Genomic DNA, 19,619 nt, shown 5'->3' on the forward strand with positions numbered 1-19,619 from the left:
TGGCACTTCTGTGGTAACAACCCTTCCATTTCAGGACCAGGAAACCACTGGCCTCATTTGTTCTTCACATCCTGTTTCCAGTCTTCTGCATAGCGTTGTGATTCAAGGAAGTCCACAGTTGTCTATCTCTTCACCACTCCCTTCCTTCCGCCAATATTTCTTATACTTTGACTCCCTTCTTCTATATAGTCTCCTTCCCCATTGTCTTTCTCCTATGATTTTCTCTGTACATACTTTCTTTGGAACTCTATCATCTTCCATTCTCAACACATGACCATACCATTTTGGCTTACTGGTCTTGCAGTCTCAGGTTTCTACATTTATCTACACACTGCAGATAAACCCAAACAAAATATCACGAGAGAAATTGAGGCTATCTCGGTGCATGAACTAATGAGTATGAATAAAAATTTCCTTTGATGAAGCCAAAAATGTGGAGATGCAGGTGGAGGACATTTTCAACATCTTCTTTGACAAGGTGAGAAATTATTTTACTTTGACTGTGCGTTATTATGTGTGCTTGTTATTTACATGTGATTCACATGGGCGCTCTCCCAGCCTCAAGCTCAGCGACTTGCCATGTGCTTGTCTGACCTCGCTTGCCCATCTACCCGCTGCGCTGTGCCGGCCAGTCCCACTTTGAGTGAAAGACCCTGTAAATGTATCATCAAAACATATTCCAAGCACCAGCAGAGAATTGATAACATCTCACTATAAATTTAAATGGGAATAGCCTCTCCGAAATTTAAACATATGGGAGAAAATATAAACTAACCTCGGAAATCAATTATTCACTCCGCCATATCTTGAGGTGTATCCTATTCTTACTTAACTGCAGTATTTAGCATTAAAATTAACCAATTGTTTATTTCAGCCTTTTTTTTTTTTAGCAAGTTAACAAGTGCTATCGGACACATTTACGCACTTATTACAAAAACATGTTCTCCTATTTCAGTTCCATTTTTGTTTATGGAACAGCAGTCGATGGGTATTCCTAATCAACTCCGACATTGCCTTCGAATGTAGACGAGAGAGCTTGCTAGTGGACAAAGTAAGCAAACGATACCGAAGATGATCGATCACATGCAATATAATGGCTGGGTGGGTGCATAAATATTGGTAAAATTGCTCATAATAACGGATGCATCAGTGATAAGGCTCTCGCTGTAACCAAAGGATAATACACAGTTTAATATAGGGATTTTGAAGGGACAAAAAAAAAAAAAAAAAACTGACGTTATAACGGGATTCTTGTTATATGCCGTACTCACTATAGCGGACTTCTACTGTACTTCTTTAAACTGTGGGCTAAACAAAAGATAGCGTTATATTGTTTCTTTTATTCCTTGACTTGATTTCACTGATGAAGGGAATGCATATTGTTCCTGAAACATGAATGATAGAATAAAGGAGATCAACTCCAAATTGATAATTGGGAAATGCAGGTTCAAGATCGAAAAGGATGGAAGAGGATTGTGAGATTGGCATGGGACCTTCACATCCCTCAGAAGCCTACGAAGTGAGTAAGTATCATATTTACGTGAATAATCCCTGCATATTTTTTAAAAATTTTGAGGAATGAAATTGGGGTGCGGGTTTTATTTGCATCAAGGTTGCCAACATGCTCCTGGCTCACCTAGTTTTCGATGCTGAGTGTACAGTTATGCTTTGTGCAACCGTAGATGGAAGAAAACTGTTCCCATATGTCATATTTAAACAGAAAACAATTCAGACTTTTAATTCTAAACTGACTTTAAATTTTTTTTAAATAGTACCGTATTTTACGAGTAATTTAAATACAAAATTTCTCCACGTCACAATAGAACGTGTCTTCCGGAACGTGCAAGGGTAGCTTTCCGCACTTTCACTCACTTCGGTGTGTCTATAGTGTGTTTCACAGTTGAAAATAGAGGGAGATTGTAATTCTTTTGTATTCAGTGTTATAAGGAATGCCACAATATCACGTAGCAGGCAGTACGTGGAAAAGCAGAATCTGCAAAAACTGGCGAGGGTTGGCATTTCTGAATTACAAGATGGCTGTTAATTTGAAATCACGTAATTGGAAGTGCGATTTCTGTATTACAAAGACTTTGAATTAACGAGGTTTTACTGTATCGTAAAACTAACATCAGATTTTGCCAGTGTGTCTATTTCAGGTGTTTACATTGCACGAAAAGAATTATCCACCACCGGCCGTGTTACTGTCCAGTAAAAGGAGACCACGTGTGAGAAGTGTTTTAGATGTGGATTGTGACGAACTTGTAAGTAATTTAGGAGAGGATTCTAGTGATGCAAGAGATAACAAATCTTCCGATCTACAGCGAATAGAGCCTATTGCAAGTTCAGATTAATGAAATACCTGTCACGTAAGTAGGCCTACTTACTCATTTTCATGAAAAGTATATTTCATAGCAGTGATAATGTATTTCTATCATCTCGGGCAAAGCAGCTATATCCGTAATTTTACATGTTCATATTTGCGTAAAGACCACATGGACCTCGCGGAGTGATATGAAATGTTTGTTTATGCCTACGTTACTCTTTTGATGGAAAAAATTTGAGTTCATTTCATTTTTTTTCAAAATGACCATTCCTAAAATGAGGGTGCGGGCATTATTCGACGGCAGAGATTATTTGCGTAAATACGGTATTTAAAGTGTATTCACAAGGTGGACCCAACATAAACTATTTTAAATAGTTTCTTTAATAGACAGAGAACTCTGTCATACTTTCATACGTTGGTGACCAGATCAGTCTAAATAGATCATAAACTATTGTAAACACATTCAAGAGGAACGAGTACTTCTCCCTGACACACTTGTGAAGTTACTGACTGGTTTGATACAAGACAATCTGGGTTTAGGAAAGGTCATTTCTGTAAGGCTCAACTTGTGGCATTCCAGCAAGATATTTTAGATGTCTATATCACTATTGACCTATCCAAGGCTTTTGATAGGATAGATCGTACGAGACCATTAATGAAAATGAGTGCTATTGGACTAGATGAAAAAGTGGTTGAGTGGTGGCTAAATTTCTAGAAAAGAACTCAGAGTAGGTGAAGCATAATCTAATCCTGTAATGATTAAGAGACAAATCCTGCGGGGCAGTATTATTGGACCTGTATACACAATGAAACCTCGTTAGTGCATTCTTCATTAACAGGTTTTCCCGCTTACCACATCGCAAATTTAAGTCCCGATACTCATCGTATTAAATCCATATAAAAATACCTCACCTATCACATCACAAATTTTTGCTATACCTTAGAAGGTATATAATGGTTCCACCTTTCAATACTATTAAAATAAGAAATGTAAGTTTACATTCCTATTTAATAAAAATTGGTACTGGTTTCGACCAGTATTCATGCTCATCATCAGCCAACTACAAACAAGTGTAAAACAATGGATAGAAAAATAAAATGCAAGGTTTAAATAATTCTGTTTGGTTTCTGCTAATGACGCACTAAAATCTTTAAGAAGCACTGTGCTTTGAAATATAGCCAAAAACACAAATAAGATGCACAGGTAAAAATGAAGATCAGATGATGCTGTCAGATGCAGTTTATGGAGCACTATAACACATAAGAGAGCACTGTCTGTTGAGATTTATACGCACTTAAATGTAGTATGGAGTAAGTACTTGAAGGGTTCAGTTGCAATTTATGAGGCACTGTATAATTTTAGAGATTAGCACTATGTATCAATAGATCCAAAAATTATCTAAAAGACGTAGATCAAATATGTACTTGAAGCACGGAGAAGTTCTTGAAGAGTAGATCGGCACTGTGCTTCCAAAAGTTATATAAGTTAAGATTAATGAAGTGATTGAAATTTATGACATAGAAAAAACAACTGTGAAGAAAAAATAATACTAAAAAGTGCAATATTGGAACAGTTGAGGAGCGTAAATGACATAGCGTGATATATCTTGAAGGTCAATCTTAGAATAGCGTAAAATATAAATGTGAAAGTTAGAGTGGTCAAAATCATTAGAGATGTTAGAAAATGTGAATCAATTAGGAGAGTGGAAAAAATAATGTAATAAGGAAAGAAAAAGTTGAGGTAGAAAAATAAAGGAGAAATAAATAAAGGGAAGAAAAGGGAAGTAAATGAGTAAGTCAAGTAGTTTAAGGTGGATTAGAAAGATGGGTTATAGGAACTGGAAATTGTTGGTAGGAACTATATAAGGTCTGGAATATTCCACCTTTACTTTCTCCCAGAACACTCATAAAATAACTAACATTCTTAAAAAACATAACATGAAAATAACAGATTGATTTATTATATAACTCTAAATCAATTAATACATCTAATGTTTTTTCTAAATCTGGAGTATACAGATTCCAATGCAATAACTTGGACCGACAGGACGTAACTTTAATTATCAGATAACTTTAATTATCAGATACTCTGAACACATCAATGCCATAAAATACAACATATTCTCTGTAATAGGACAACATATACAAGATTCTATTCATTATTTCACCAGTATTGCTAAAGACTTAAAAATACTTAAAGTTATTAAGAAAAGCCCCCTTCTAAACACTACTGAAAATCATTTTATCCATCTTGACCAATACTTCAACCCCAATTTAAATTTAAATGACATTTCTGAAAAACCTAATATTTTATTCAACTTCCTTATCTGCTTCATCAAAAATGCTAATTTTACAAACTCAATTCAATATTCCAGCAGAAACCAACCAGAATTATTTAAACTTTGCATTTTATTTTCCTATGCATTGTTTTACACTTATTTGTAATAGGCTGATGATGATCATGAATATGGTCGAAACTGGTACCAATTTTAATTAAATAAGAATGTAAACTTACATTTCTTATGTTAATATTACTGAAAGCTGGAACCATTATATACCTTCTTTTAACTTAATATTGAACTCATTTCAATATGGAACAATATTAATTTTTATCTCTTAATTACCGCTTAGTACGATCACATTTTTCCTAGACCTGAAAATGTTACTGTATTGACATCCCTTGTGAAGGAAAATGTGATTTCCAACTCAGGTAAGAGCCGTTGCCACGGCTGCGTGATTACGGGAAAAGGCCTTCCTGAACTTCAAAGGGCAAGTTGCACTTTCGTGGAGCAAACCGTTACTTTCAGGAATGTTCAGTTTTGCTTGCCCGTTAACAGCAAAATTTTTATGCTTTTATTTCGCATTCCATTCGTGAGGTCGTATTTTGTGTTGAGCGGTACAGTGAAGTGTGGTTAATATTTAATGCGTAATACGATAACCTATATCTGAATTAAACATAGTTGTGCGAAATTGACTAGCGTGGTGGTGCACTTTTGTCTTATGATAGCCCAGTTATGGATATGAAAAAAATTGTGAAATTCCTTAATCAAAAAATCAAAATTAAAATCTGTCAGGAAGTCGACTGACATAAGCGCACAGAGGTAGCGAATGTTGAAACTCGCACTTTCGAGTTTCGACTCGATCACTCAAGTTGGTCGAAGTTTCGTTCAATTCAAAACGGCGGCCAAAATTTCCTTGCAGATCGCAGTTGCACATGGTCGAATGTAACCTTCAATTCATTGTCAAAGAGTGTGATCAGAAAATAATGTTAAATAACCCAGTGCTCCGAAATGAAAGCATTCTACTAACATTTGTTTTAGATTTGCAATAATACTTCGATATTTTTGTTGGCACCTGTGCATATGTTTTCATATTTTTTGTCTTGTGTTTTCCATACCTTTTAATACTTTCCTCTCATCTTTAGAAATGGTAGATAGGCCTATAGTTTTCACTGTACCTGTGGATACACGAGGTGAAATGCCCTCATGTCAGAAAAATCCATATCTAGTGTTTTCATATACCTGTTGGATAGTTTTTATTCATATATCCATTAGTACATTTTCCCGCTTAACACATTCTTTTTCCGTCCCCTGCAGAAACGTCACTGTAAATGATGTGGATAAAGATCTGGAATCATGCATAAGGCTATTTGTACTGCGGAATCTCAATTGTCCATTTCTGGAGGGACCATTGGGGGGGAAATAAAGTATAACAGAAGAAAACTGAAAAACCCAGAATGAAATAAAACCATAAAAAATTTTGCTTAACACCACACTGCAATTATAAGCTTACAAAAACTCGTACAAAAATTATAAGAGTTAAAGATCTCGATACTTGAAATTTAGTTTTACCGTGGAAACTACGTCACTTCAGGTCAGTAACTTTGTCAAAGATATGCTACTAAATAATGCCAAGCCAAACAACAATCGATCACAAGTAGTTTTCTAGTTCTCTAATTAAATAAAACACAACAGTCAAGGTTGAAAAAATTCTGGGAGCAGAAAAGATGAACCAGTAAACCAGTTTTTTCCCCGCAGTCCAAAACAGGTCAAAATCGGGAGATGAAGAATATAAAGCACATCTGACACAAAAGCACATGAAATGATGTTGAAATTGTTTACTTTTTTCTTAATTGTTACTTCTTATTTGGTCACCTGTATAAGAAGCAAGTTTTTGTTCAATAAGTCTTGTAATTGATAAATTATCTTTAGGACTCTTCCAATTTAAAGGTTATGTTGTACTCGAAAATATGGTTTTAAACACATGTATCCATTCTCCAAAGTTCTCTCAAAACTCAAGAAATTTGGGTTTATTTGTGACCTTGAGCTCAGCTGAGAAGCCGGTTGAGACACACTCTGCACAAGCCAGTAGGCTACAGGTGGGAAATGATACAAACGTTTGAAATGTTTAAAGACTGCGCATATAAAATGACTGTAGCTTCTACAGATTAACTTAAAAGCATAAACATAAAAATTCCCGTCTTATATTCGGGCCAATACGATAATTTCCTATGGCTTTAAGAAGCAGAACACAATCGTACATAATGCCTGATGGTGCCAAAAGACAGACTTGTTCAACAACTGTGAAACGAATAAAAGTGTGAAGACTTCCTCCCACTTACTCAGAAGTGAGTTACGACCAACCACAGCATTCATAAGACATGAGACATCTTCTAAGGAATATTGAAAACTCTCAGGACTCTATTCCTGTCTGCTTGAGAAAAGTGCCGAAAAACTGCTCTGTGATACAGTTGTAAGAAATCTGTCAAAAATAAAATAAACACCCAATTCTGGACAAACATTTTTTATTCATTCCTTCTTCAAGTAGAACTGTCTCGTTCCTGCTGTTGACGCCACTCTGCTTTAGGACTTCCGTGGTTTCCCTACGTCTAAATTCAAACCTCATTGTTTGAGAAGCCTTTCTCGTGGACAGTCAAGATTTTCTTCTGATGACTCAGAGCGAAGTTCTCTCTGAAATGTAACCTTATTTTCTTGACACGCCATAAGCCCAAAAGCCTACATCACGTCTATAAGTACGGGATGTGATTAGTAGTAGAAGTAGTATTGAAATGAGAAGAAATCATGCCATTTATTGGTCGGCAGCAAGCCAGAATCAGCTTCAAACTGGTTCTGAATTTATATGGAAGAGCGTGAATTCAAAACTTGCAGATCTGTTGAAACACCAGCAGTTCTAGAATGATTGCAATGCTGGAACAGATTTCTAAATTCCTTCATTTCAATAGTAATGCAACACAAATCATACAGAATATCCCCAGGGCATGGATAGTACATCCATTGGCCAATCGTTCACGAGTTAAAGGAGTAACAGTCTTACCTGGCAGACTTTTAGCTTACCAAACTGAGTATTTTAGAGTGATCTTGGGAATCGTGCACAACATTATCAATGACATAATCTTCGCCATGGATGAGGAACAGACATCAATGAACTTGATCTCGTTAGAGGAAGACAAATATAGAATATCAAATATGCTCTCCATTCTGACTCACGACCTTAGCATGTATGTACTGTTGTTTAGAGGCGAGCAGATCACTTCCCACGTCACTTAATTTATTTATTTCTTTTTTTTTTTTTTTGCTAGGGGCTTTACGTCGCACCGACTCAGATAGGTCTTATGGCGACGATGGGATGGGAAAGGCCTAGGAGTTGGAAGGAAGCGGCCGTGGCCTTAATTAAGGTACAGCCCCAGCATTTGCCTGGTGTGAAAATGGGAAACCACGGAAAACCATCTTCAGGGCTGCCGATGGTGGGATTCGAACCTACTATCTCCCGGATGCAAGCTCACAGCCACGCGCCTCTACGCGCACGGCCAACTCGCCCGGTAATTTATTTCTACTAAATTTAGAGTTATAATAAAGTCGGCCAGAAAGCGAAATGGCAGTCAACATAAAATAGTGAATGGAGAATGCTGACACATGTACGATACTCACACAGTGTCGTGTGCCAGAGGATCTCGCTGGTCAACGTCATGATGCTCGATAATAATTTCCTCTTTCAACTGGAAAGAGAAAGGCTTATATCATTATTTACAAAACAAACATTTAAAGATAAAGTACTTACTATTAATAATGAGAGAAAGTTGCATGCTGTTTAGGATTATAGGAGAATCTAGGCAAGTTAATTCCTGTTATTTCAATATAAGTATCCCCTGCCTGTCGTAAGAGACTTGGGAGTGAACGTTAGTGACCATGTAGGCAGTAGAATACATCCTGCCTGTCGTAAGAGACTCTAGACTTAGGAGTGAAGGTTAGTGACCATGTAGGCAGTAGAATACAGTGAAACCTCGTTAAGACGTTTTTGCAGGGGACAACAAAAATGAATGTGTTAAGTGAGAAAATGTACTACTATATATACGAATGAAAACTATCCAACAGGGATATGGAAACACTAGATACAATTTTTTCTGACATGAAGGCATTTTACATCGTGTATCCGTGTGTATAGTGAAAACTATATCTACCATTTCTCAAGATGAGAGGAAAGTATTAAAAGGTGTGATTAACACATAGAGACCAATATGAAAACCTTTTCTGCTGGGGCTTATAAAATAATAAGTGCACTGAACGGTGTGAAAAACACCAAACAACAAATATGAAAACATACACACATGGGTCAATAAAAATGTCCAAGTATTATTGCAGATCACACTCGTACTAAAACAAATGTTAGTAGAAGCCTTTTATTTCAGAGCAGTGCGTTATAAAGCATTGTTTTCTGGTCACACTCTTAGACAATGAATTGCGGCATATACTCGGCCATATGCAACTGCAACAGAATTACTTTGGCCGCCAATTTGAAAACTTCGACCATGTGGAATCAATCGAGTCGAAACTCAAATGTCCAAGTTCAACATTCGTGACCTCTGCGCGCTTAAAGAAATGGATGCTATTCCACTTTCTGAAAGATTTTGATGATCTTCATTAGAAAGGAGTTTCACTTTTTCCGTATCCATACCTAGGCTATCACAAGACAAATATGCACTACACTAGTCAATTTCATAGGATTATGTTCCTAAGCCAGATATAGACTACCGTATCACGTGAAAAAAACCTCACTGTACCACTCAACACAAAATAAATTTCAAACTTCTGAATGGAATGGGAAATACAAGCACAAATAGACTCGCTGTGTTATTCAACAATCTTGCGGCTAACTGGCAAGCAAAATTGAACATTCGTGAGGCCGACAGCTTTTTCCCCGCTTGCAACTTATACTGTGAAGTTCAGGAATTTAAGGCCTTTTTCCATAATCATGCAACTGTGCGACAGATCTTACCAGTATAAAAGGTCCGTTATTGGACATTGGAAATCACATTTGTATCACAAGGGATGACAAAATTTTCAGGGCTAAGAGAAATGTGATTGTACTAAGCAGTAATAGGAAAAATTCATGACACAATAAGTGAGGTATTTTTATATAGATTTAATATGACGAGAATCGAGACTTCGAATTTACGACGTGCTAAGCGGGAAAACATGTTAATGACGAACGCACTAACAAGGTTTCACTGTACATCCTGCCTGTCATACTAGACCAGGGGGCCCTGGCTGAGATTTGCATTTTCCAGGCCTCGCACTTTTCATCTTTCCTATCCGATGTTCCTTTGTCAACTGTTGTTTTCTTATTGACATGTTTGCAACATGTAAGAAGCCCTTTGCAGCCCTCAACAGCCCTGTTCCACAGTAGGAGTAGACTCTGAAAGGATGGACTGGTGGACTACAGCGTAAAGAACTTTTCTTGGTATACTAACCTCATCTTCCCCTTGAAACTCGAACTTTGAGAAAGGCAGAAATTGTTTGCGAGTTGCACGTCTATTCAGTTTTTGTTGTGAGTGCTAAAGGAAAACAGAAATTATACATTAATTTTAAAATATTTTTTTAAACTGAGATTAGTCTACAATAATAATAACAATAACAACAACAACAACATGGCATCAGGTATTATAATTTGACATCATGTGGGATGGGTTTTGTCCAGTAAACACCAGGGATACTTCAGACATTGTTTTCTCATGCTTACCAACTGACACACAAAGTCACAGCCGATGCATGAGTACTTTAAAAACAAGTTTGTAAATGCCGTCTCATTAGTTGTGCACCAGGAGTATCCCTCATCGAGTGTATCAGGATAACATGTGTTTCTGAAATACAAACTGCAGCCGGGTTTCACCTCAGTTGTGCTGTGCGTACAATTTGTCTGCTAAAAAAGAGTGAGCAGGCAATTAGGAAAGTGTGGTGACTCATTTAAAAGGTTTTTTAAAAAGAGAAATATGAAACATCCCAAAATGAAAAAGAGAAGTCATTGCTGGCTGATGGCATGACAGTGCTGTTAGAAAAATCTAACAATCATGTATATTTCTCGGAATAACTCAAACACTTTCAATAATATATTGCTGACACATTAGTGATCCATAAAGTTCCAATACGCAACAAGAAAAGCAGTATTTCTGCATAGCAGAACGAGATAACAGCAATCACGTTACACTTCGCAACTTGAGGTGCAACGTTTACACGTTGTAGAGAGGATCACTCGAGTCATCCTCTCAGGTGCCAATATCCCATCTCCACTCTACCTTTTGTCCTTTTATTAATTTTGGTTTGTAGTCTCATATGTGAGTTTGTCTGTTTTGTTCTTGTACTTCATTAATGTCATTCTTAATTTCTGTGATCCACTTAATCCTGGTATTGTTATCCCATAAGTATTCTACTAATTCTAGATTCCGGTGCTCTAGTAAATGAGATGCGCTTCTTTCTAACTGTGCTCAATACCGGTTTGATTTCCTTATAAACAAGATGTACAATATTATAGGTTAGGATCCACCTTTCAATACTCCGTAATAAGATGGTAAAAAGTAGTTACAACCTGTTTAATGGGACCGGTTTCAACACATTTTAAGTGTCATCATCAGCCAATTTGCGAAGATCTTAAAACAACTAGCACATTGAATACAGGCAAAAAATTAACATTGTATCATGACGTAGCAATTCAGTAAATGTTCAAAACACAATAATCACAGTCAAGAGAGTAAACAGAACATCACTATCTTGCGCCGAAAACAAATATAGCTGAAGTTCATAAGCAGGTCAAATATTCGCTTATGTAAAGTCGTTGCTAGGCAGGTCTTGTAGGCATTTGTTTCTCCGGCCGAAGAGCAAAAGGTGACGTGAATGAAGACCTAGGAAAACAGTGTAGGATTTTAATTTCGTCAAATTTCAAAGTGGATATATAGGTTTTATAAAATAATTTAAAACGTTAAAAAAGAATAAAGCCAAATAAAAAATATATTTAAAAAATAGGAAGAAATAATGAAAGAAAAACGAGGTTCAACTCGAAACAACTTGCCGTAGTAATTGATAAAGAAATGATAAATAGAGAAAGGGGGGGACGTTAATTAGAGGGTGGTGATGGTGGTGGTGGTGGTGGTGGTGGTGGTGGTGGTTATTGTTATTAGAGGAAATACAATTGGGCAACAATCCTTAATATAATACTAATTCGAAGAAAAAAGAAAAAGAACCGACACTTCGAAAAATGAAGATATCGGTTAAAGGAAGACAAGGGCCACGAAGGGCGTGAAAATGAAAGACTCCCTAGCCCTCGCAAACCTAATAGCATCGGGGTCGGAAAAGAACAAGAATTGACCAAGGGAGGTCGGACAGGATAGATGAAAGTGAGGAGCCTGGCACAAGTAAGTGGAAGCAATGCCAGGACTCAGCTAAGGGCCCCGTGGTCGCCAACCCACGCTCTGAAGTTCAGAGCCCCTGGGGGATGGAGGATGGGAAGGAAAGAAAAAATGGAAGGGATCCGATACTTCGAAAAATGAAGATATCAGCCAAAGGAAGACAAGGGCCACGAAGGGCGTGAAAATGAAAGACTCCCTAGCCCTCGGAAAACTAATAGCGTCGGGGTCGGAAAGGAACAAGAGTTGACCAAGGGAGGTCGGACAGGATAGATGAAAGTGAGGAGCCTGGCACAAGTAAGTGGAAGCAATGCCAGGACTCAGCTAAGGGCCCCCGTGGTCGTCAACCTACGTTCCGAAGTTCAGAGCCCCTGGGGGATGGAGGGTGGGAAGGAAAGAAAAAATGGAAGGGATCCGATACTTCGAAAAATGAAGATATCAGCCAAAAGAAGACAAGGGCCAACGAAGGGCGTGAAAATGAAAGACTCCCTAGCCCTTCGGAAACCTAAAAGTGTCGGGGTCGGAAAGGAACAAGAGTTGACCAAGGGAGGTCGGACAGGATAGATGAAAGTGAGGAGCCTGGCACAAGTAAGTGGAAGCAATGCCAGGACTCAGCTAAGGACCCCCGTGGTCACCAACCCACGTTCCGAAGTTCAGAACCTCTGGGGGATGGAGGGTGGGAAGGAAAGAAAAATGGAAGGGATCCGATACTTCGAAAAAATGAAGATATCAGCCAAAAGAAGACAAGGGCCACGAAGGGCGTGAAAATGAAAAACTCACTAGCCCTCGGAAACCTAAAAGCATCGGGGTCGGAAAGGAACAAGAGTTGACCAAGGGAGGTCGGACAGGATAGATGAAAGTGAGGAGCCTGGCACAAGTAAGTGGAAGCAATGCCAGGACTCGGCTAAGGGCCCCGTGGTCGCCAACCCACGCTCCGAAGTTCAGAGCCCCTTGGGTGAGAAGGGGGAGAACTGAGGAGGATCAAGGGGGGTGTTGCGGAAGGGGGAAATGGCATGAGAGGGTATTGTGTAAATTGTGAAAGATTGATTCCTTATTTGTTGACTTCAGGTTATTTAAAAAGGAGATGAGAAAATCGAAAAGGGGATTGGGTTTCTCAGAAATATCATTCAGATTAAGATTTGGATTGAAAAACTGGTCAAGGTGTATAAAACAGTTTTCGGTGAACCTTTTGAATGAATTGGGATGCTTTGTAGAGTGGACTGGGTCTGTAGTTGATAATGGGTCGGATAGGAATATTAGGTTTGTGAATTTTTGGAAGGCCTGGATTCATGGTTATCAGTTTAGATTTTTCATGGTCTGTAAAAAGAAAAGTTAAGTTCTTTAAATTTTGCTTTAGTTGCCTCTGGATTTTTTGGGTAGGATCTTTCTTGATTATTTTAAATGTGTTGTTGTTGAAAAATTCTTTAGTTTTGGATATATAATCAGTTTTATTCATTAAGACAGTAGCTTTACCTTTATCTGCCTTTGTAATTATTAAGTCATTATGTTTTATTTTACTTTTAAGTTCTGTGATTTGGTTGTGAGTTTTTGCTGAGTTTTGATCAAATGTGGTGCGTAACGATGTTAACGAACAAGATTTGGCTGAAAAAACGAAATTTGTTTTTTACATAAGAAAAAATCCTTCTTAAATAACAAATTGTATGAAACTCACCTTGAAGCAACTCATCTGCTTTCTACAGCACAATGGAACATATTTCAAAGTCAAATTGACAATAAATTGTTTGATATTCTTTCGCAAAAACAGCTTACTTTAGATAGAAAATTAAACATTTTAAAAAGGAAGAAACAAACGGTTTCACTTGTAAATCAACCTACAGAATTCAATTTGACAAAAAATATAATCGAGAAATTTCATCCCCCTGTAGTTAACCTTTTCAATGTAAACTTTAATAAAGAAGAAATCGCCGTCTTATCAAAAGGCCCTAACCAAAACTGGCCTAACATGAATAAAATAAACATAATGACTAACATGATTATAGAATCAGAAGCTACAATAAACAAAATGCCTTTGGAGAAACAAGACGAAATTAGATTTGAAAAAAAAGAAAACTAGATAAGATAGGCACAGCTAAAAACGTAAGTAGGAAAACTATTTCCACTAATTCTAATGACGACAAATTTACCTCTGAACACAACCAAATCACAGAACTTAAAAGTAAAATAAAACATAATGACTTAATAATTACAAAGGCAGATAAAGGTAAAGCTACTGTCTTAATGAATAAAACTGATTATGTATCCAAAACTAAAGAATTTTTCGACAACAACACATTTAAAATAATCAAGAAAGATCCTACCCAAAAACTCCAGAGGCAACTAAAGCAAAATTTAAAGAATTTAACTTTTCTTTTTACAGACCATGAAAAATCTAAACTGATAACCATGAATCCAGGCCTTCCTACAGTCAAAGCCCTTCCAAAAATTCACAAACCTAATATTCCTATCCGACCCATTATCAATTACAGACCCAGTCCACTCTACAAAGCATCCCAATTCATTCAAAATTTCCTAATAAAAAATTATCACTTTCTCTCCAACAAATCCATTAAAAACACTACTGAACTGATTGAGAAATTAAAGGCAATAAACCTACAACCTAACCACTCCCTCCACTCCTTTGATGTAGAAAATATGTACCCGAGCATACCAATTACTAAACTTCCAAAAATCATTGAAAATAATCTAAGTAAACATAGTTCTCTTAGCAAACTACAAATACAAGATTTCATTCAGCTTCTAAACCTGGTCATCAACAATAACTTCTTTGTTTTCGACAAAATTAAATATCAAAAGAATGGACTGGCGATGGGATCACCTTCATCAGGAATTCTGGCTAATATTTATTTAGATAACTTAGAACATACAAAAATCAATAATAACAATTTTCCAAATATTATCATGTGGGCTAGATATGTAGACGACACATTCGTCATCATGGATGAATCAATCAAGAACGCGGAATCCACTCTTCAAGACTTGAATAGTATTGACCCATACATTAAATTCACATTAGAGTCGGAAACCAATAAAGCAATCAATTTTCTAGATATAACCACTATTAGAAATACATCTGGCCTGTCTTACAAAATATACAGGAAACCTACACAAACTGCTAACACTATACACAAAGATTCCATACATCCCATAATGCACAAACGTGCAGCATACAATAGCATGGTATATCGAGCCTTCGCCATACCCATGGGAAAGAAAGATTTTAATAACGAACTTAATACCATAAGAGCGATTGCCAAGTTCAATGGGTACAACAGGCAGTTTATAGAACAAATAATTAATAAATATAGGTACCGGCCTAAAACCAAACTCATAAAAGAAAAAGAAAAAACTCCTATCTCAACCACCTTCATTTATAATAATGACGTCCACAAAATCACCAACCTTTTCCGAAAACACAATATAAGAATTTTATTCAAAACTAACAATAGAACCTCTGAAATTTTACACAACTCTGCATCAATCAATACCCCCAGTATCTACTCCAAATCTGGAATATATAGACTAAAATGCAATGAATGCAACAGCTCCTACATAGGTCAAACAGGACGCAACTTTATGATTAGATATTCGGAACACGTCAACGCGATGAGACACAATAAGTTCTCCGCCATGGGTATACATATGCACGACACTAATCACAAATTTACCGACATTGAACAAGATATGGAAGTTCTTCAAACAGTAAACAAGGGACCCATAATGAATATATTTGAAAGTTGTTACATCAACTGCGACCAATATTTTAACCCCAATTACAATTTAAATGAGATTTACGAGAAACCCAATATTCTTTTCGATCTTTTAATCGATTGGCTTAAAAATACCAAACTATCGAAAAACAGTTCGATTTTCCAAGTAATCCGGAATACACACTCCCGTCAATTACCCCCACTACCCCATCCTTCCGCCCCGCCTTAGTTCCATTCCCCCACAAGAGCTCCGCCTCCTTCCTTCCCCTCGCCTCCTTTACCATTGCGCACACACTTCGTCCGGCTCCGTCTGTGTAACAACACGTTTACATGCTGCTCAAGATGAGTCAATCATCATTCAACGATTCTAATGTTTCTAGTAATTTCCACACATTGCTTCCAACGTCTAACTTGGCTATTTCTCCTTCAGGTTCAAATTGAAGTGGGAATTCATCTCTAATTACATCACGATCTTATATGATCAAAGTAAACTTCCCTGGAACCACCTAATATCTAAAGGAACAAATGTCATTCACATAGACAGCATACAACTGCAAAAAATTCACTTATCCCGGATGCACACAGACTGAATTATGTAACGAACAGCCGGAATTTTAAGAATTTTATATCACACCAATTGTATCATAATTTTATCGTATTTCATGTATCACCACATTAATTGTATGTTATTTTATAATGAGTTAAAATGTGTTTTAGATGTTTTAGGGATATATATCTTGTTTTAATTTGTACTCAAGGCTGATGATGGCACATAGATGCCGAAACTAGTACCATTTGACTATTTGACATGTGATTAAATCACAATAAAACGTCATTGTATTGAATAGGTGGACCTTGAAAGAATTTAATTTTACTGTAATCCCACTTCAATACGGAACCAATGAAATTCATAACTGTAAGTGAAACTAGCGTGACTAAGTAAAAGATTGCATGTACCTCACTGATGTGATCTACAATGTGCGATGATGACTCAGATGAGTGATTTACATTTTTATAACTTCACATAACAAAGTGCGGACGTTGAAATCTGTGCATTACGTTTCAAGAAGTAATAACCATTGGCCTCTAGAGTTATGAATATTGGAGCAAGAAATTCACATACTGATGACAAGGAAATTGGTCACTGCCACAATAGCGACAGGAACCCTCAAGGTGGGACCTGCGTAAAACAATTACATTTTCAATCTGTGCCTAACATTCTAATTGTGAACATCACAGGAAAAATCCCATGTATAATCTTTAATCACTTTTCACCATAGAGCCCCACACCACTCTGAATGACATTTCATATCAGTGGTCTGGAGGTCTCCTTGTTTCTAACAACAACATTGAGAATCTGAAGATGGCTGCTTGCTTGTTCCTAGTTTCACAACCACTGTACCACAACATGCTGCAACAATTTTCTTCCCCTTCTTGGAATATTCAGAGTTGTTAGGGGTTGTGATGGGTTCTCTGACCTCGCAAGCTGCTCATCAACTTCAGCTGTGTTGTCCATAGACTGGTTTGATGCAGTTTCCATGCCACCATATCCTGTGCTACATCTACTCTAATCTGTTTGTCATCCCCACATTTCTCTCAAACACCAACTGAACAAGTGCTGGGTGTCTTCTTCTCATCAAATTTCACAGAGATAGTCTGTATTGACTGTAGTATGACAGCTATTCAACATTCCGTAATTCAATCTATAATATTGTAGGCATGTTTCAACTCTTTTAGGCCATCATCAGTACATATATTACGACATTAATAAGTTGACTTATCTCCTTTAGAGAACTACAGTGTTAGTGTTCAGTGTCTATATTGAGACATTAAGACATTGAATGACTAACATTAAATTCTTTTTTTTTCACACTTCTTCTAATAAGATGTTGATCTTTTGCGATATCTCATTCAAATTGTAATTATGACAACAATCTGATTATTACAAAGGCCCACGAGGGCAATGTTACCATAATGAATACATTCAAAAAAAAAAAATTTTAAGGATAATGCTAATTCTATGAAAAACCATACAAGTCATCAATTACTTGGTGATCCATAGTTACAAGATCATCAGCTCAGATTGATGTCATTTATGGTTACAACAACTATGTAGTGTTAGTAGGGGCAGGCAAAATAATACAACGGGGTGCATAAAAATAACCAGAATAACATTGCCGTGAGCGAAGCTTGTGTAGTACGCATTTCTGCTGCTAGGCGTGTATAGCGCAACTCATTGCCAGTTCAATGCTGCCTGTGTTGTCGACCTGGCTTGTTCTGTTAATCTGCAGTGATTGTTTTTGCTAGCGCTGTTTTGTTCTTGTTTTGTTTTTTATTATAGCAACATGCTAACCTTTTATTGGTAAGTTTTAAGAACACAACAGTGTTCATCAAAAAACCCTGATTTGTGGCAGACAGGAGACTGGTTTGTCCACCACAACAACGCACCTGCACACACAGCCATCTCTGTTAGTTTCTGGCTAAAAATGGCATGGTTTTGCAGCCCCATGCCTGACCTGGCTCCGTGCAAGTTTTTCTCATGAAAAGGGGCATGAAATGACACTGATTTGACAACAATGAAGAGGTCAAGAAAAACATGAGCTGTCAGCCATTTCTAAAGATGCCTACAAAAAATGTTTTGAACAGTGGAAACACCAGTGGGAGTTGTAATGGAGAGTATTTTGAAGGGAATAAGGTTGTTTTGTAAAGATTATGAAAATACATAGCTGTTAAAAAATAATTCTGGTTTTTTTTTTGGGAACCCCCTCGTAAAGTTCACATATTCCAAACCACAGCTGCTAGCGCTATGGAAACAAGGATGTTTTAAGATTCGTCGAGATGAAAACGTTCATATTATATAATATCATATATACACCAATAATCCCCACATAATCTTTTCAAAATTTGGAATGATATGGTTGGCACGGTGCTTCTGGGAGTTTAAATTTCTCCATCCACTCTGCTGGCAACTCTGTTCCCGTTACAAGCGAGAAGCGTGCCGCGTACATATCACATAATTTCCGTTGGTGGCAAGCGTTTAAGATGGTTGCTGTGAGTTCTCATTATAGGTTGTTCAGGGCTAAAGAAAAGTTCCACATCATTGAAGAGGCAGGGCAGAGCAGGCTGAGAGTCGAGCAATGTAATTGTCTTGAATAAACAATAACCACAGTGCATTTGATGGACAAAAAGCAAAGTCTCCAGAAATCAAAAACAAGATATGTGTATGTGAAAAGAGAGTTTGAATGTGTGTGTTGAAAACTACAGCAATAGCATTCTTTTCAGACTTTTTATGAAATGCAATGTTTCACAGAGAATTCTGAAGAAAAGATTGTGAATTTCCACAATTTGCCATTGGTTTGCAACAGAGAAATTCCTATTTACTCGTAGATAAATGTTATTTGGCTGTGCGCTTACAGTCACACAGCTGTGAGCTTTCGTTCGGGAGGTAGTGGGTTCGAATCCCACAGCTGGCAGCCCTGAAGATGGGTTTCTGTGGTTTCCAATTTTCAGATGAGGCTGTACCTCAATTAAGGCCATGGTCACCACTTTCCTGTCCCTACATGTGTCAATGACAAGTAGCAAGAGATTGCAGCACAACAAGTCTTTTCAGTATACATAGGTGGTTTGAAAAGTTCTCAGAATGTACTAGAATTAAGTATCTTACCTCGGTGGAACTGCTTTTATTTTTCAACATAGTCTCCCTGTAGACTAATGCATTTGGTCCAGCGATGTTCCAATGCCTTGATCCCATCTCGAAAATGAGATTCCTCCAGGCCTGCAAAATACCTCTCCAATTCTGCTGTAAGTTCTTCCCTTGTAGAAAATCTCTGTCCACCGAGGAAAATTTTCAGTTTGGGGAATAGATGAAAGTCTG

At 37.3% G+C, this 19,619-nt stretch overlaps 1 protein-coding gene across 4 annotated transcripts in view; it reads right to left on the bottom strand.

The window, feature by feature from the left end:
• LOC136883069 (uncharacterized) overlaps positions 1–19,619 on the bottom strand; it is a 77,235-nt gene that overhangs the window by 10,622 nt on the left and 46,994 nt on the right. For all 4 annotated transcript variants that reach the window (XM_067155226.2, XM_067155224.2, XM_067155223.2 and 1 more), the window contains 2 exons: positions 10,092–10,175; positions 8,272–8,339 (listed from right to left, as the gene is read on the bottom strand). In XM_067155226.2, the coding sequence (XP_067011327.2) occupies positions 8,272–8,339; positions 10,092–10,175 (152 nt within the window). The remainder of the gene's footprint in view (positions 1–8,271; positions 8,340–10,091; positions 10,176–19,619) is intronic.

This window comes from Anabrus simplex, chromosome 11 (genome assembly GCF_040414725.1).
Source record: "Anabrus simplex isolate iqAnaSimp1 chromosome 11, ASM4041472v1, whole genome shotgun sequence".
NCBI classification, from domain to species: domain Eukaryota; kingdom Metazoa; phylum Arthropoda; class Insecta; order Orthoptera; family Tettigoniidae; genus Anabrus; species Anabrus simplex.